The sequence below is a fragment of the Macaca thibetana genome, chromosome 15, assembly GCF_024542745.1.
Source record: "Macaca thibetana thibetana isolate TM-01 chromosome 15, ASM2454274v1, whole genome shotgun sequence".
NCBI lineage: Eukaryota > Metazoa > Chordata > Mammalia > Primates > Cercopithecidae > Macaca > Macaca thibetana.
Window position 1 is genome coordinate 30,409,332 of NC_065592.1, and position 19,797 is coordinate 30,429,128.

The 19,797-nt window shown below is 43.3% G+C and overlaps 1 protein-coding gene across 5 annotated transcripts in view; it reads left to right on the top strand.

The window, feature by feature from the left end:
- The window catches only part of PTPN3 (protein tyrosine phosphatase non-receptor type 3), a 123,947-nt gene that overhangs the window by 15,352 nt on the left and 88,798 nt on the right, over positions 1 to 19,797 (top strand). For all 5 annotated transcript variants that reach the window (XM_050759534.1, XM_050759538.1, XM_050759533.1 and 2 more), the window contains exon 2: positions 19,542 to 19,696. In XM_050759534.1, the coding sequence (XP_050615491.1) occupies positions 19,559 to 19,696 (138 nt within the window). In that variant the 5' untranslated portion in view covers positions 19,542 to 19,558. The remainder of the gene's footprint in view (positions 1 to 19,541; positions 19,697 to 19,797) is intronic.

Consider the following 19,797-nt stretch of genomic DNA (forward strand, 5'->3'; position numbering starts at 1 on the left):
GGCAGCCCAGCGCTGGAGCTGGTTTCTGGGGGAGGAGTGGGTCCAGGTATGGATTACAAGGCCGGAAAATTGCAGAGGTGGTAGGGCAGGGCAGACCGTGGGTAGTGGGAGGGGACCCAGGAAGAGGAAGCAGGGTTGGGGATGCAGAAATGGGACAGGAGGCACCAGAGAGTCAGGGGACGGAGATTTAAACAGTTTAACACCCTGGCACCAATAAAGCATTAGGTGACAGTATTTAAAACAAAAAAAAATTCGGTCAGTTTGACTTTATTCTAACTCATCATTGCTCATCATAGAAAATATAGAAAAGAAAAGAAAAGTCGAAAGAATAGAAAAACTAACACGTGTGGGGTTTTGTCTTTCAGATTCCTTTGTTTTAATTAGTTGTGGTTATCCTGTAGATACAACTTTATAACAAGCCTCTTAATATTCTGATCACCCAGACATCCTGTGGCTGTTTTGTGGCTTACTTAACTGGCCCTCTGAAGTTGGCAAGTAGCTTTTTTGTTTGTAATTCTCAGTGTTATAAATGTTGCTGGGAGGAAAATCTCTGCAACTAAAACTTTTTTTCATGTCTGAATATATCCTGACAGCAGGTTCCTAGAAATGGAATTACTCAGTCAGACTGCCTCCCAGCCCCGTATTGGAATGGTATGCTGTGTTAGCGCTGACACAAGCCTTCTAAAAGTGCAGGTGTAAGCCCTGCATGCATTAGTTGTTCATTCATTCATTCATTTGTGCATTTCACATGCATTTCTTAAGCGCCTATGGGTAGAGGCTCCATCTATGGCCTGATCATCAGGGAAGCAGCTGCCAGCATCTTGGACCTGACCGAAAGGTGGGGGAGTTTCTGACTGTACATGATGTTCAGCTCTCCCTGTCCTTGTCACAGGCCCAGGAGCCCTGGACAGCCTGTGGGTCCAGAAGTAAACTTGGGTGCCTCTGTGGCTGCAGGGTCCAGGCAGTGCCTACCCATCTGCCTTCCCCTCTTGTGACACTTAGTGACATACTACATACTGAGTATGGGGTTCCCAATTTTATCAATGTATTCATGCATTCCGTAGATACTTAGTGCCTCATATGCACCGTACACTGTTCTAGATCCCATGGAGATGGCAGTTCACTACTAAAATCCCTGCCTTTAAGGAACTTACATTTAAGGAGAAATGTAAAGTAGGGCGAGAGGGAGAAGGAGTGATCAGGGAAGGCCTCACTGATGAGGTAAGATTTAAGCAGGCACATGAAGAAACTGAGGGAGAGAGCCAGGTGCGTATCTGAGGGAAGAGAGTTCAAGGAGAGGGAACAGCACGTGCAAACACCCAAGGTTGGAACAAGCTTGGCACCATCTGGGAACAGCCAGAGAGCCATGAGACCCTGGTGGAGCAGAATGAGATCTAGGACTCAGGGTTCATTTCCCCCATCCCCTTCGGAGGTTTCAGAACCAGAGGGCCACCCCTCCTCTGAAGCAGTTCAAACTAACCTCATGTATTTCTCTTGCTTATCTATAGTGGGCCATCACTGAGACCTGTGTTTCGTGGGGTCTGGCTTTGGAAGTCCCTGCCATGCCCTGCCCTGCCCTGCCCTGCCCTTGAGTTTCCTCATCTGTGCAATGAGGGACTTGACCCAGGAGACTGGCAAGGGTACATTGGGCTTTCCTCTGTCTTGTCCAGTTAGGTGCGTGAGTTTGGTCTTGGGTCATTTTTAGGTTAATAGTAGGAGTGTGTAAGTGCCATTGTTGATATTTAATTCTTAATATGTTTAGCCTATTAGATTTCCTTTGTTATGAAAGAGTCTCCCAGCCAGCTGTGGGTGGCAGCCTTGCAGCAGTCATAAGAAGTGAATGGAGGGATGACGAGTTGATGGATAAACCCTGCTGGGTACCAGCCACTGGGCAGGCTGCCTGTGTGGCAGTGGTGAGATTTTAAAGACTCAGACCCAGCCTTTTTGTGTAGGGATGTTAGCTCTGCCAGAAGATCATGCTGGGGAAGAACTCCACTCAGCAAGACCAGAGCAGCTACTACCTCATACCATATACAGAAATTAACTCAAAATGGATCAATGGCCTTAATAGAAGACCTAAAGCCATAAAACTCCTAGAAGAAAACATAGGGGTAAACCTTCACGACCTTGAATTTGGCAATGAATTCTTGGATATGACACTAAAAATGCAAGTAACAAAAGAAAACTAAATTGGGACTTCATGAAAATTAAAGCTTTTTTGCATCCAAAGACATTATCAAGAAAGTGAAAAGACAACCTATAGAGTGAGAAAATAGGCCAGGCGCAGTGGCTCACACTTGTGATCCCAGCACCTTGGGAGACTGAGGCAGGCAGATCATTGAGTCTAGGAGTTCAAGATGAGCCTGGGCAATATGGCAAAACCTTGTCTCTACAAAAAGTGCAAAAATTAGCCAGGTATGGTGGTGTGCGCCTGTAGTCCCAGCTACTAGGGAGATTGAGGCTAGAGGATAACTTGGGAGGTGGAGGTTACACTGAGCCAAGATGGTGCCACTGCCCTCCAGCCTGAGTGACAGAGCAAGACCCTGAAAGTCAATAACCCACATTAACACAAACCAAATTTTAAAAATGGGCAGAAGACTTGAATAGTCATTTCTCTAAAGATGCACAAATGGCCAGTAAACACATGAAAAGATGCTCAGCATCATTAGTCATTATGGAAAATGTAAATTAAAGCCACAATGAGGCACCACCACTGCACACCTACTAGAATGGTTTTGATCAAAAATGGGAAACTAACAAGTATTAGCAAGGATGTGGAGGAATAGTAAACTTCTTATATTGTGGTGGGAATGTAAAATGGTGCAGTCTCTGTAGAAGACAATCTGATTGTTCCCCAAAAAGCTATACACAATAGGGCCAGGCACGGAGGCTCAGGCCTGTGATCCCAGCACTTTGGGAGGCTAAAGTATGTGGATAGCTTGAGCTCAGGAGTTTGAGACCAGCCTGGGCAACAGGGCGAAACCGAGTCTACCAAAAATACAAAAGCTTAGCTGGGCGTGGTCGCACACACTTGTGGTCCCAGCTACTAGGGAAGCTGAGATGGGAAGATCCATTGAGCCCGGGAGGTGGATGAGGCTGCAGTAAGCCGAGATCGTGCCTTTGCACTCCAGCCTGGGCAAGAGAGCGAGACTCTGTCTCAAAAAAATAAAAATAAAAAAAGCTACAGAGAGAACTGCCATATGACCCAGCAATCCTACTCCTACGTATATACCTGAAAGAATTGAAAATGGACTCGGACAGATACTTGTACACTGAAAAGATAAAATTTAAGCATTGCAACACCATTCACAATAGCCAGAAGGCAGAAACAACCCAAATGTCCAATGACAGATGAATTGATAAAATAGAATATCATTCAGTCATAAAAAGAAATAAAGTTCTGATAGGTGCTAAAATGTGGAGGAACCTTAAAAACATTATGCTAAGTGAAATAAGCCAGACTCAAATAGATAAATACTATATGGTTCCGCTGATGTATCTAGACTAGGCAAAGTCGTAGAGGCAGAAAGTAGATTAGAGGTGGCCAGGAGTTGGAGGAGGGGTAAATGGGGAGTTATTGCCTAATGGGTACAGAGTTTCTGTTTGGCATGATGAAAAATTTCTGGAAATAGTGGTGATGGTTGCACAACATTGTGAATATAATTAATGCCACTGAATTGTACACTTAAAAATGGTTAAAATGGCAAATTTTACGTCCTATATATTTTACAATTTAAAAAAAAAAAAAGGCCCCTTGTTTACCAGAGATTTAAAAGAGCAGAAAAAAAAAAAAGACCAGAAGAGATACTGGGAGGAGCACGTCTTTGGCAGGAGTCACTGGGTTTGGATTCTGCCCTGCTGCTGGGTCACCTCAGAAACGTGTGGGGTACCCTCATGGGCGAAGCCTGGTCCCCTCTTTTGATGTGAGAGTCCAATAAGATGATGAGTGTGGGCTCTCTCCTGGGTCATGGGGGTTGCTCAGGGAATGCCTTCCCATCCCCTTTAATTTCATCTTTTCCAGTGTAAAAGATCGTTCTACCTGGTAGAAAAGACAGAACACAGTTAACTTGGCGATTTTGCCCAAATCATCATCAGTTACCTTGCTCATGTTTTGCCATCCTCCTCTAGGTGGTGGCCCAGCCCCTGTCTGTCCTCTCGTTCCCCCTCTCTTTGGTGTTTTTGCCCTAACTCAGGGCTTATCGGGACCCCCACTTCCTTGGCATTGGTGCCTGTCCTTGGTCACATGCTTCCTCTTCTTTGTCTGGGTTTACTGTGGGTTCTTTCTGAAATCTGAGCTCTGCTAATGAGAAGTCATCTGAACACCCAGCCATGCTTATATACACCCACGTGGTGGAGTATCGTAAACTCATAACAGAAAGGGTCAGGGAAGTGTTTGAAATACCTGGATGAATGTTGGATAGTGATCATGAGAGAGTGGAATATATGATTGCATAGACATTACAAGTTCAACTTTTAAAAAACACAAACAGAATTGTTGGTTGGCTTGTTTTGTTCAACCTGAGCACATCAGAGTCCACGCCCTTTGTAGCCGCTGGTCTGAGCCGCCCTCTCCTTCCCCTCCAAGGTTCACTACCACCTGTGGTCAGATCCACCTTTTTCACAGCCACCCAGGGAGATTTCTTGATGCCTGAGCCTCTCTCCTGGCAGGTTGAAAGAAGCTCAGGGTTCGGACACTGTGAGGCTGTCCTGGATCCTCCAGAGACCCAGGCCCCTGCCACACCCAGGTTGCCGCCCCCTAGTTTATCAGTTACTCCCACCCCATGACTGTCCTCATCAGATCTTTGGCTCAGAGCCAGTGCATGTGCCCCCAAAGGTGAGCGAGCCAGAGTCTGATGGAGCTTTAGTTTGCTGAGAAGCTCAGCTTCCCACGGGCCGGAAGGAGTCCTGGCAGATCCCTGGAGGCAGGTGCAGTGGGAGGAGAGACTGACTGGGGCCAGGCTGGCCACCTCACTGAGGTCCGGAAGGAGAGCTGGTCATCAGGTAGGAACGGCCCCAGGCCAAACCCAGAGCCTGGCCTCAGGAAATGAGGTGGCCTGTTTCTGCCCTCCTGCTGCTGCTAATAATTAACCCAGGGACGGCTGCCTGTGAGGCTGGAAGGGCCTTTAGACATCATGTGACACACTCCAGTCCAGGCCTTTTGCAAAAGTGGGAGGAAGTCATTTACTACATTTCCTCAATTCTGAAAGGCGCGTTGGCCACACTTTAATGCTTCTGAAATCACCATGACCTTCATAGTCACAGGGTACTTTAGATGTAGTTTCTTTAAAATAACTTTGCTGAAACCCCTGTTACATCAGGTGTGTCACCTTAGAGCAGAGGAAATATGGTGATAAATACCCTGATCATTACTCAAGTGTCTAATGTTGTAGAGTTAATTAGGGGGAAAGAAGGTTTTCTGGGCCATTTCCCTTGTAAGAGGAAATTTACCAACATGCGAGCCTCAGGGAGTGTTTGTCAAGATTATCTCAAAAGGGTAAGAGTATACCTTATTTAGTAAGTTACAGAGACAATGGTGATTAAGTGTGGGGCTCCCTTTACCACCTCCAGTGAATCACCTGTAATTCGCCTCCCTCCCAGTCATGTGGATCAGTGGACTCAGAGTGGATGGTGTGTGATGCCCCCACCTGAGCTTGGGCTCATCACCCTGTTTGGAGTCTGCCTGTGCGTGGTTCTCTGAGTCGAGTCTCCCAATCTGTAAAATGGTAACAGCAATGCTACCTTCCAGGCCCAGTCAAAACCTGACACCCCTCAGTCAGGAGTGAGGGGTGTAAAAATACTTGGAAATCACTGAAGCCCCGTAGCACAGGAAGCCCAGAAACAGGAAAGGGAATGGCCCAGGGACTGAGAAACAAGACGGGTGGAAAGGGCAAGAATGCATAGGCGGTGTTCACAGAGCTGATGTTGAGTGGCTGTGGCGGGCCAGGCCCTGTGATGCGTTAGGAATGAAATCCCTGCTCCCTACAGTTATTTACAGAGGAGGAAACCGAGACAAAACATTAATTTGTTTAGGTTCGTGTCCACTTGGGAGTGGCAGAGCAGAGACTAGAACCCAGGTCTGGCTATTCCTTCAAACCTCCAATGGACTCTGGCCTGGCGAAACCCCTCCTGTCCCAGAGCATTCCCAAGTAAAAATGTTCCTGGTTCAGTCACGGACCACTCTTGAAATCAGTGAGTGAGTTGTCTTTATCTCTATTCCCAGCTCACAGCACATGAAAAGGCCTCAGTACAGATAAAAGCAACAACAGCAGCAATGACATGTATTATTTCCTTTTTTCTTTACCTTTTATTTTTTAGTAGCAATTATATATTCCTTTACTTTTTACTGTTTATTTTTAAGATATACAACTTATTTTGATAAACGTATACATTTAATTCAGTTGTTCCTAAATACTGTTATTCTGGCATTTTGGCATGCCTTTTAGAAGTCTTTTTTAAGATTTTCCTTTCATTAATTTGCTGACCCATTTTATCAGGGTACAAAGCCCTGGAAATCTGAATAGGCTGCATAAAAATATTTTATGGTTTTTAGAGGCACAGTGGCAACCAGCAAGGTTACCGAACCTAATATAACCTGAGATGGCCCCCTGGATTAAAACCTTACAGGCAGAGGATTTTAAAGCTGGAAAAAGCTTTAGAGGGCTCTAACCTGGGAAACAGAGCCAGAGAAAAGCGAGTTAGTGACTTCACGAGTCACCTGGCTGATCAGAGACAAATATGATGCTTCGTGGGGGTGAGTGGAAAGTATTTTTCTCTGTTTCCTTGAGATAAAATTATGGCGAGAGACACTGGTGGTGAGGATTGGGTTTCTCTGGCTGGACTGCCACTGGCTTCAGACTCCTTGGCGGGATCAGAGGCTGGCAGGATGGTCTGGTTGTGAGATTCCAGCTTCTTGGCTGGGATGCACTGCGATTAGCACATCTCAAACCTTTCAAAGTGACTTTAGCTGTTTTCTTTTCTGAGGGCTTCTGCTGCTTTTGGCTGTAAAGGGGTGGGGGCCAGAGCCTAAGATAGAAATATAGTGGACTGACACCCAAATGGGCGTGTCTGTGCCTGAGGGCAAATATTAACACAGTATTTTTGTAAGGTTTATGCAACTTGATTCTTGTCCCTGTGGAGTAAATGTATTCCATCCCGATTTCCAGTCTGTCTGGGGCCTAGTGGAACTACTCGGAGGGAAAATGAAATGAGATCAGTAGCTTAATTTTAGATAGAAACAGCTAAATGTAAAACATATTCCATTGTCTGTTTTTTGACCTTTTCATATTTTTGCTTGTTATAGTCCCTCATCTTCTGTCATGGTTTGATGGGCCATTTCTGTTTTTTCCAAGAATGAGGTATTCATTTAGAATTATTTCTGATGAGAAAAAATACATGTTGGGAAATTCAGTTTTGAACAGTACCACATTGAGGCTTACATGTACAGAAATTTAACCTTAGAAGTGTTGAAACAGAAGTCCTGAAAGCCCAGAGTTCATCTGTCCCACTCTCTCCACTGTCAGTCTGCCCTCTGAGGCCTTCTCACCAAGGGTCTCATCCAGCTTCTCTGCTTGATTACCTCTAGTGATGAGGAGCTCCCTCTCTTATAGGGCACTTCCTTCCATATTTGTGCAGGTTTAACTGTTGAAAAGCTTCTTCTCTTGAAGAGAAATGTGTTTCTTTCATCTTCTACCCATTGAACCTTTGGGACCTAAAAAAGTCAGTCTAATGATAGTAGCTAGGTGCCAGTTAATTTGCATACATATTATCTCCAGTGAGTGATTAAAACAACCTTAGGGAAATCCTTCCTCTTTTATAGATAGGGAAACTGAGTCTCAGGGTGAGCAGTCTCTCTAAAGTTAATCTCTCAGTGAGTGATTAAGCTGAGGTCCCCCCATAGCTGCCTGATTCTGATGCTGGTAACTTTCCCACAGCCTTACATTATACTCTAATTCCACTTCTGTGTGACAGCCCCTTGGATTTTTGAAGTACCTAATCTTATCCTCCCTGAGATTTCTCTAAGATTTCAGTTATTCCTCGGGAACGCCTGCTAAATCAGTTTCTGTGGAGTTCCCATAGTGTGCGTGCATTTTCCCCTCCCAACCTTTGCACATGGGGTATGCAGCGTCTGGAATGCTGCAGCTTCTCCCTGGCCGGTTACCCCTTACCCTGCAAGACTCCCCATGAAATTTTTGTGAACCCATCCCGACACCCATCCCACCCCGGTGGGTCCGGAGCCCTCCTCGTGTTCCTCCAGCACCCTGGGCCTTCATCTCCCCTAGAACTTGATACTGTCCACTCCCTGGCCTGGTGCAGAGACGGCGCAGGGTAAATGAATATTGAGAGAGTAAATGATGCGGAACTCCTTTTTGCCAAAGTAGCAACCAAATAGGCTAAAAGTAATTGTAAACAAGATTGACAAGCCCGTGAAATCGTAGTCAGTTGCAGGTTGCTTGGAGGCTGTCAGGGGGACAACTTGTCTGGGTAAGTCCTGATGTCATTTTCCTCAGCATGACTTGGTTAAAACCCGCCATTGACTGGCGTTTGCCCTGTTTTTCTCCCAGGAGGCAGGTTTGCTGGCTCTTAGGTGTCTGGGTTCACCAAGGTGGCACGCAGTGGGGAAAGGTTACCAGTCACCGTTCAGTGACTACTTGGGCAAAACCAAATCTCATTTCTTTGCAACCCACCCAAGACATCCATATGGGTACCGAGAAGCAACTCAGAGAGAGTTGAATCCTGTGGAATTTGGGGGTGTGCTGTTTGACACTGCGCCATAATCAGATTTCTTAAAACTCCTTAAAAAAAAAAAAAAAAAAAAAGAACTTCTAACACAATCTAACTTAAAAAAAAAAAAAAAAAGACTCGGGAAGACGGTGTTGTAATTGAGGAGAGAGTGGTCGCCTGTGGAGGGGAGTGTTTGGAAGAGGACGTGAGGGACTCCTGCCGGGGTCCTGGGGAGCACTATATTTAGCATTTGTACTTTTTCTCTCTGTGATACTTCAAGAAAAAGGTTTTTCTTTAAATTGAATGGCTTCATTTAATATACTCAGCATGAATTTTCTGCCGGCTTTGAGGCAAACTTTGTGTTTTAGTTACTAGCTTCTCATCACAACACTGAAAACCCAGCTCATGGCACTTAAGAGATTGGTTTCTCTTTATAGCAACATTACCTCTTTCCCGAAACTGCCTGCGGCTCCCGCTGCATTCTTTATCTTGCCCTTCAGGGAGCTTAAAACTACTACTTCTTACCATGCCAGGATCAAGTATAACTTTTTTATTTTGTTAGTTTTGCAAGTGTCATGGTGTCAAACCTATAAATAAAACCTATAAATAAACCCCAACTCCATAATAAGAAAACTATTTGACATTTTGAAGTTGTATGAAGAGAAGGCCAGTAATTACAGATCTCAGTTTGGAGACAACGGGTCCTACAAATGACTCCACCCGGGCTTCCCAGAGGCTTCAGTCAGAGAGCCACTCCCCGAACAAATTACAGGATCTGTGGAACAAATGATTTGATCCCCAAATTGTACTTTTGGAGTATCAGGATTGACAACTGCAAGATGATTTGACGGAGTATTGTGCTGTATTATTAAAGTGACCTGTGTGAGTGTGTCTCCCTTGTGCTAGAGAAAAATCTGAAGACTCGAATATTAAATATGTTCATAAATAATTTTTAAATAGGTATTAACACTTTAATAAATACCCATATTTTTTAAAAGTTTTGTTCACCAGCACTGGCATTGTCAACTGTGTTATTCATTAGCAGGCTTTATGCTTTAAAAATGTTATTTAAAAATTAATTGTGTCCAGGCACGGTGGCTCAAGCCTGTAATCCCAGCACTTTGGGAGGCCGAGACGGGCGGATCACGAGGCCAGGAGATCGAGACCATCCTGGCTAACACAGTGAAACCCTGTCTCTACTAAAAAAAATACAAAAAACTAGCCGGGCGAGGTGGCGGGCGCCTGTAGTCCCAGCTACTCGGGAGGCTGAGGCAGGAGAATGGCGTAAACCCGGGAGGCGGAGCTTGCAGTGAGCTGAGATCCGGCCACTGTACTCCAGCCCGGGCGACAGAGTGAGACTCCGTCTCAAAAATAAATAAATAAATAAAAATAAAAATTAATTGTTTGGTATATAGGTTCAGGATAAATTTGTTTATTGGCTTTAACATTGAATTAGCCATATGAAATACACCTCCCTGAATAAGGACGTTTGTTTTTCTAGTTTAGCAAGTATTCAGTCATGATTATGTTTACATTAAAACCTAATTTAAAAAATAAGTTAGTGTATTTATCTTTGTATTGTTATGTAGTATTGTACTTTGGAAAATGTAAAAGCTAAGAAAGGCTAAAAATGGCAGAAGGTAGTGTTGATCAATTTATGAAATTATAGAGTTATGAGGAAAAAGATTAAATTCCAGGTACCAGTTGTACAGTAATTTTGTTATCAACTGTACTTGTTTTAAAACTAATAAAGGGAAATGTATAGGAAAGTGTTTTCTAAGATATTTGGGCATTTCACAAATGAAAACTGAAATCACTAATTTTTAATTAGTTGGGCTGAATTTCATTAAGAACACTCACAAAAAATAAAAATGGTGAAAACAGAAATATTAAATAACATTTTTAAAAAGAACATTTTCAAAGCCTAATAAACAGCACAAAATGCATGAATCTTGTTTTCTTTCGTTGCTGCCACTTTAAGAAAATGCTGGTTGACTCTCACGGGTTTCTGAGGAAGGGTGTGTGCATTGTGTGGCCTTTTATAATTTGGACAAATTGTTAAGGATTGGTGTTGGTGAATGATGTGGACTCATCTGAGTGAACAAGCCAAGACATCTGGTTATGTAATATCAAGTGATACAATCCTTTTTGAATGATGGCAGTTTTCTTGTTGCTTTCTTCTCTATTTAGACAACAGTACTAATCCCAGCACTGACATATAGACTGGAAAATCTGTTACTTCATCAGCAGTGATTTAGGAAGCACTCTCCCAGACTGAGTGATGGGACAGCTGCCAAGCTATGGAAACTCTATTTAGCTCTGGGAGGTGACTTGTAATATAGACAGTAAAACTGACATAAGGATGCCCACCTAACCAAGACCCTGGCTATAAGCATAGACAGGCAGAACCAAAAGGAACTCTGAAGATGTCTGGTGGAAGATTTTCCACTGTGTGGCTCTCAGACCAGCTGCACCATTGTCATGAGGGTCAGGGGGTATTTATTTAAAATGCAACTTCAAGCTGGGTGTGTTGGTATACATCTGTAGTCCCAGCTCCTTAGGAGGCCTGAGGCAGGAGGATTGCTTGAGCCCAGGAGTTTGAGGCCAGCCTGGGCAACATAATGAGACCCTGTCTCTTTTTGTTAAAAAAAAAAAAAGTGATTTCCATATGACAAGTAAAACAAGGCATGATCCTGATTTGGGTTTTAGTATGGATTGGATATTAGATAAGTGCTCATCATGTTAAATTTCTTCAGTGTGATAATTGTACTGTGGTTATGAAATGCCCTTGTTTTGGGGAGATACATGCTAAAATATTTCGAGATAAAGGGGCATGATCTCTACAGCAAGTCGTTCAGAGAAAAGCATGGTGTGTCTGTGTGTGTATACAAATGAGAGAGATGGGAAATAAAGTGTATGTGGGCCGGGCACGATGGCTTATGCCTGTAATCCCAGCACTTTGGGAGGCCAACGCAGGCAAATCACCTGAGGTCAGGAGTTCAAGGCCAACCTAGGCCAACATGGGGAAACCCTGTCTCTATTAAAAATACAAAAATTAGCCGGGTGTGGTGGCGCATGCCTGTAGCCCCAGCTACTTGGGAGGCTGAGGCACAAGAATTGCTTGAACCCAGGAGGCAGAGGTTGCAGTGAGCTAAGATTGCGCCATCCAGCCTGGGCAAGAGTGAGACTCCATCTCAAAAAAAAAAAAAAAAATGTTAACAATTGAATCCAGGGCAAAAGGGTTATACAGGAGTTATGTTTTTCTTGCAACTTTTCTATAAGTTCAGAAAATTATTTTATGTTTTAAAATGCAGTTTCCTGGGCCCTTACTGAACCAAAATCTCTGTGGATGGTAACCAAGAATCTGCATTTTTAACAAGTCCCCAGATTATTCTTGTGTACACTAGTTTTAAGTCACTAGTTAAAAATAAAGCATCATTTCAGTCACTTTTTTTTAGTAGCTTGATCAGTGAGCAGACATTCTTAGTTTGAGCTCATCTTAGTGCTTAATAAGTGATAAATAAATCCCCACCCAAGTGTTTGTAAATTTTTTTTTTTTTTTGACGAGGTCTCGCTCTCTTGCCCAGGCTGCAGAGCAGTGATGCGATCATAGCTCCCTGAAGCCTTGACCTCCTGGGCTCAAGCGATTCTCCCACCTCAGCCTCCCAAATAGCTAGGACTACAGGCAGGTGCCACCACACGCAGCTAGTTTGTTTGTTTGTTTGTTTTTGTTTTTGTTTTTGGTAGATATGATGGTCTCACTAGTAAATTTTATCTTTAGAAGGGAATACCCCACTTACTTCAGAGGAGTTTAAGGAACAGTTAGGACTGACTTTAAAACAGACTGGAATGAGAAGCTGTCCTCTTTGAGGTACCGACAGCAATAGGAAAGCGTGGTTTCTGTTTTCCTAAAGGCGTGAGCAATGCGAGTGATTGTTGCTTGCTGGGGCCGTGGTTGACCCCACAAAGAACTCGTTACCACATAATGCAACCCAGCATCTGTGTGTCTACAGTGACAAGGAAGAGAGAACAACCCTGGCACTATATTCGCTGCTAAATGAATGAAGCATGTGTCTGCAATACGTTAAATATTGGCATTTGATGAGAAGCACACTTAATTTGATGAGTCATTGTCTAGGGTGGCTGATAGTGCATGTACTTTTCTGTGCTAGAAATGCCCTTCTTCAGATCAGTCATCTGTTGGGGTTCAGAAATAGATAAAAGGGGGAAAAAAGGTAGAGGGAAGAAGGCGCTTTCCTGAGTTCATAGGGAAGAAGAATTTGGGAAAGGGGATTGAGCTACAGAAAAGTCTTCTGTACTGCAAAAAGGATTTTTGAAATAAGCTGAACTGTAAGCGATAAGCGAGAAAGAGCAGAGCTGTCCCTGTTTCCCTTGAAGAATGCCAGCGTAGGAGGTGGCATGTCTTCCTCTGATCGCCACTAGGTGGTGGCATTGGGCTAGGCCAGCTTGATGATGTAGGTTGATTCCTGTAGACCCATGATTCATTTATGCAGATTACTTACAAATTGGTATTTAAAAATCAAGACTGTTTTCTTATTCTTCTCCTCCTTTTTTTCAACTGAACTCATATTCTTCAATTAGAGACCTAAGTCCCTTACTTTAAAAAATAAGAATATGGAATACTTTGGCATTTATTTATTCAAGAGTCTCACTCTGTCACTCAGGCTGGAGTGCAATGGTGCGATCTTGGCTCGCGGCAATCTCTGCTTCCCAGGTTCGAGCAATTCTCCTGACTCAGACTCCCAAGTAGCTGAGATTATAGGCGTTCACCACTACACTCAGCTAATTTTGTATTTTTAGTAGAGACAGGGTTTCACCTTGGCCAGGCTGGTCTCGAACTCCTGACGTCAGGTGATCTGCCCACCTGGGCCTCCCAAAGTATTGGGATTACAGGCGTGAGCCACTGCACCGGCCTCTCTATTTAAAATTCTAATAGTGGAGTTGGGTTTGCTCTGTCATTTGCATGTGTTCCTCTCCCTTCTTTCTGTCTATGGTTCATTGGCTTATGAAGGAACAATTTCCCAGATCCGAATGTAGACAGACCTTTAGGAAATAAAGCGGTGGCATTACCTTTTCGTTGTCTCAGGCTTCAGGGCAGCCAGGGAGGGGCCCTAGTAGCAGGCCTGTTACCCAACCCTGACTCCCAGAGCTCTGGTGTCTCACATGCCCAGGGCGTGGCAATTTATGCCAGCATGCTCTTGCTTCTGGTTCCCTTGAGTTTGTAGAGCAGCTCAAAGGTATATTACGTATCTATCACCACTACCTTTTAAATCTAGCAAGCTGTCTTTATTAAAGTGAATACATAAAACTTTAAGAAATAGAACATTCACTTTGGGAGGCCGAGACGGGCAGATCACGAGGTCAGGAGATCGAGACCATCCTGGCTAACACGGTGAAACCCCATCTCTACTAAAAAATACAAAAAACTAGCCAGGCGAGGTGGCGGGCGCCTGTAGTCCCAGCTACTCGGGAGGCTGAGGCAGGAGAATGGCGTAAACCCGGGAGGCGGAGCTTGCAGTGAGCCGAGATCGCGCCACTGCACTCCAGCCTGGGTGACAGAGCCAGACTCCGTCTCAAAAAAAAAAAAAAGAAAAAAAGAAATAGAACATTCATATATCTGTAAGTCGTTTGAAATCAGGATTGCCCTACAAAATCTGGAATCTGTAGACAGCACCCAATGGCATTAGAAGCTTAACGTTAATAAAATGCCTTTCATTGAGTGCCTGGTGTGTGTCCCACATGTGCTAGGCACTTTCCATGTGCCACTCTAACTCTCATGGTCTTTATTGTGCCCCTACTGTTTGCAAAGTGAGGTGTTACCTCTTTCTGTATTTTCCAAGTATAATCTTTGATTAAAAACTGTATTCACAGTAGAGCTTTGATTGCTGTTGTTTAAAACATTCTAAAGCTATAATGGATTTGTAAACTCATGCAAAAAACAGGCTTGGCTTCCTTATTATAAAATGCATCAGCAGCAGCTGTAATCATTTGTGGTCAGAGAGGCCAGCTTGTTCCTGGTTGGGTTGTGGCTTTGTTTAGAATTAAGAGGCTTATAAAGGAAGCCATAGAAACCCTGAGTTCCCCAATTGCTGTAGTACAGGAAACAGGGCAGTTAGTCAGCATCCATTGTCCTGACCAGATTGTTTAAGATGTAATTTCAAGACAATCTGAAAATACCACATGGCTCAATTATTTGGTTATTCAACATCAGACTCATTCTTACCAAGGTTTGCTTTAGGAACCATTGTAGGAAGATTTCTGCAGCTTTCATAAAATACCTATTTATGACATTGTCATTAGGTTTCAAGCCCTTTATGTAACAATCAGAGATGGATGTGAGAAAGGGAAGTCTGTCTCCCCTGGGTTGCTGGTGGGCTTTATTTTGTCAGCTGGCTGTGTGACTGTGCTGGACAGCATCATTGCTAACCATGGTGAAATGAATAAGCCCAGCGGCACCCACGCCAGCACGAGCTATGAGCAGCTGCTCAGGTGAAGTTTGGAAATCAGTGTCCACCATTGGAGCATCAGCCCATGTGACTTTCATTTGGAGGCACCTGTTTCAAGTCTTAGTTTTTTCTGCCTGGGGTCATTGTGTGACTCTCTCTGTTTTAGCTGTTCCACAGAACAACTGCCCACCTCTTTTCATACACAGTGAATTCAACCACGCAGTGCATGGCTTAGATTCTGCAGAGCCTGTATTCTAAGGCCATCCATTCAAAACACACCTTGAGGTTCCCTGGAAACCCACTCCTCTAGTCCTCGTCTCCCTGGCTGTTACTTTGAGGGCTTCCCAAAGGGAATGTGATCCTGTGCCACACCTGAGGATGCTGAATCACCCCTGGGGGTGCGGGGACAGGCAGTTTTTAAAAGCTCCCCAGGTGATTCTGATGTGCACCTCCCACTAAAACCAACTTGTAATGGTTCTATTGTGTCTTTTGGAAAAAAAAAAAAAGTAACCCACCTGAGATTCTTAGACAAGAACTAAAAAATAAAATTGACATTTTAAAGTCGATGTGGTTAAAGCATTATGGAACACATTTGTTGTCTTTTGATAACTTTTTGTATTACTCAGAAAATGCATCCCTGCTTCTGATGACATTTTCCTTGGAAAGGGCAAGGCGGAGGTGGTGGGGTGGGTGGAATTTTATAAGTGACTGAATAAGTTCCTTTGCACTGCTGGTCCCAGGAAGTTTTTTTTTAATTAGTATTTGAGACTCCCTATCCTTATCTAAGGAAGAGAGGTTTGCTTGGCGCTTCTTAAATATAATGATAAGAGACCAAGTGCTTCTCTTCCTGGATGTGCTTTCTGCACAGCGTTCATCGTTGTGGTTTCTCTTTCTGCACCTAACTGGTGCTCCCTGTCATTCTCTGAAGCTTGTTTCTTGGTCCTCCAAGAAACAATCTGCTTTGGCCACATCCTTCTGAGACCTGAGTCACTACTCCTTGCTACTGACTCCCAAATCTTTTCTCTGGCCCCACCCTGACATTAGGTGCTACTTTTCCAATTACCCGTGACTTGCGTCTGCCAGAATGGACCTTGGCAACAGCAGCTTGGTCATCACCTGGGAGACAAGATGCAGACTCTTGGGTCCTATCAAGACCTACTTGAATCAGAGTCTGCATTTTAACAAGATCCCCAAGCACTCTGTACGCACACTGCAGTGTGAGAAGCAGTGGTCTATGGGACACCAGTTTCCCCACTCCTCTGCATTTCTTCTTTCTTTTCTTTTCTTGTTTGCTTGCTTTTTTTTTTTTTTTTTTTTTTTAATGAGATAGTCTTGCTGTGTTGCCCAGGCGGGAATCTAACAGCCCTCCCACCTTGGCCTCCAGAGTAGCTGGGACTACAGGTGCGTGCTACTGTACCAGGCTCCCCCTCTACATTCTACTTAGACCCTACCCCATCCTTCTCTGTCAAGGTTGTCTGTCCTCTTCTACTGCTATACAGTCTTGTTGTACTGCAGTACTGCTATATAGTCTGCTATATAGACTACAAATTTTGGCTTCATTTTCTATTTCATTCTTCCTTCCATTCGTTCGAATGTTTACTAACTGCCTACCAGACCTAGATTTGGAGGTGCACTGAGCAAAAACAGACCTAGCCTTGTGGGGCTTGACATCTAGTAGGAGAAGCAGATATTAAATACACATCATCAGTTATAAGTGTGAAATGAGGATAAGCATTAGCGAGTGCACTCTGTCACACAAATCTGTGACTGGTTAGGGAGACCAGGGAAGGCTTCCTGGAGGAAGTGATGCTTGTGCTGAGCACTGACGATGAACTGGAGTTAATCAAATGAAGAGGAGCAGGAAGAGCTTTGCAAGCAGGAGGAATAGCATATGCAGAGACCCAGTTCATCAGAGAAAATTTGCGGAGAATTAATAAAAAGAACGTTAACTTACTCTCAGGCCCTTCATCTTTATTTGCTCTTCCACCCAACACTGTCAGATTTATATCTTCACCATTCCCTGAGCCAATTTGATTTGTAGAATTGCTTCACGTATTCTTTTCTTTTCTTTTCTTTTTTTTTTTTTTTTTGAGACAGAGTTTTTTGCTCTTTTTGCCCAGGGAGTGCAATGGCGAGATCTCAGCCCACTGCAGCCTCCGCCTCCTGGGTTCAAGTGATTCTCCTGCCTCAGCCTCCAGAGTAGCTGGGATTACCGGCGCAGGGCGCCAGGCCTGGCTAATTTTGTATGTTTAGTAGAGATGAGATTTCACCATGTTGGCCAGGCTGGTCTCAAACTCCTGACCTCAGGAGATCCGTCTGCTTCGGCCTCCCAAAGTGCTGGGATTACAGGTACATGCCACCATGCCTGGCTAATTTTGTGTTTTTAGTACAGACAGGGTTTCATCATGTTGGCCAGGCTGATCTCGAACTCCTGACCTCAGGTGATCCGCCCTCTCTGGCCTCCCAAAGTGCTGGGATTATAGGCGTGAGCCACTGTGCTCGGCTTCTTCATGTATTCTTTGTAGAGGCCTAGAACCTCCCACCTACGTGATCTCTGTGATATAGTCATGTCCTCAGTTGCACACCTTTCCAGTCTTTTCGCCTACCTCTCCACCATTGAAATCACCAGTTAAACCAGTTTCCTTACTGTTCCCTAATACCATGGTCAGATTTTGAATGCCCTCTAATTCCCTCTTCATAAATATTATACTCTTTTCAAAAAAGGAAACTTGTTATTAAAACATACGTATGGAAAAGTACACAAATCATAAATGTAGAGCTTGGTAAATTTTCACAAAGTGAGTATACCAGTGTCATTAGCACCCATATCACAAAATAGAATATTAAAAGCATCCCAGAAAACCCATCTCTGCCTTCCCCTCACTACACACAAAGGTAACCATTATCCTTTCTTCTATCAGCATTGATTAGTTTTGCCTGGTTGTAAACTTTATATAAATGGAATCATGCAGCAGATAATCTGTTGTGTCTCATGACTTTTGCTCAACGTTAAAGCAATTGATTCACATTTTACGTGTAATGGTAGTTCGTTTATTTATTTTGCTTTATAGTAGTATATGGTATGACTGTACCACAGTTTATCCATTCTACATTTGATAGATGGGGTCTTTTCCAGTTTAGGACTACTATGAAGATTCTTTTTTGTTGTTGTTATAAATTATTATTTTATTAGATACATATTTTGGTCCAAATCTTTGAATTGTCATGATTTACAAAAAAAATTTTTTTTAACTTATAGGTTCTGAGTACATGTGCAGGTTTGTTATATAGGTAAATTGAGTGTCTTGGGGATTTGGTGTACAGATTATTTTGTCAACTGCATCATAAACGTAGTACCCGATAGGTAGTTTTGCGATCCTCACCCTCCTCCCACACTTCACCCTCGCATAGGCCCTGGTAGCTATTGCTCCCTTCTTTGTGTCCATATGTTCTCAAAGTTTAGCTCCCACAAGATGCTTTCATGTCTTTTAGTGAGTGAATATACATTTTTCTGCTGGGAATGTGCCCATGACTGAAATTGTTCTATCACAATAAATGCATATGTTGAGCTTTAGTAGATACTGTTCAGCAGTTTTCCATTGTACAGTGGTTGCACTGAGTTATGCTTTCACCAGCAGCATGTGAGAGTTCTGGTTGCTCCACACCCTCCGTGGTTTTGCCAGTCTTGAATCGTAGGGGTTCTCTGGTGGGTGTGTGGGACTATTGCTTTGTGGGTTTAATTTGCATTTCTTTGACAGCTATGTGGTTGAGTACCTGTTTTTGTTTTCTTCCTATTTTCTACAGGGCTTTCTGTTACTTCCTCTCACTATGTCAGCGGGAGCACTTCATGTATTCTTTGCAGACGTATATATTGCGAGTGTCTCCTCCCACTCTATCGGTTGCCTTTTTGCTGCCCCTAAATGGTGTCCTTCAATGAATAGAGATCCTTAGTTTTAATATCAGTTTATCAATAAGTCTTTTCATGTTTGAAATCATATTTATACCATGTTTAGTACTGTAAAACCTTAGAGGTAGAACACAAATATATAAAATTGTAAAACATAGATAAAAACTTAAAAGCCTGGGAAATATAAATTAGAAGACTCAGACCAGGGAGGTAATAAGACATGCAAATAAGCCACATAATTCTATGAACGTATAATTTAGCAATACATTTTGCTTAGAGCACCTTAGAAGTCAAAACTCAATTGGAAACATGATCTGCTATGTAGTTCTCGTTATCTGTGAGTCCCTCAGACAGTATTGATGGGATAGGATCTGACAGGTATCTGCACTCACAGGTAACTGGCGATTCGCATATCAAAGCACTAATGGGTATATCTTACGTTACAGGTTATTCAGCGATAGTTATGACCTCCCGGTTACGTGCGTTGGGTGGAAGAATTAATAATATACGCACCTCGGAATTACCCAAAGAGAAAACTCGATCAGAAGTCATCTGCAGCATCTACTTTTTAGATGGCGTGGTACAGACCTTTAAAGTTACTGTAAGTTCTCTACTTTTTTTTACTTTTCCTGAATTAATGCTTCTGACAAATAGTTTTCATCTCTTGGCTTACAAAATGAAGAAAAAAATATTTTAAAATGA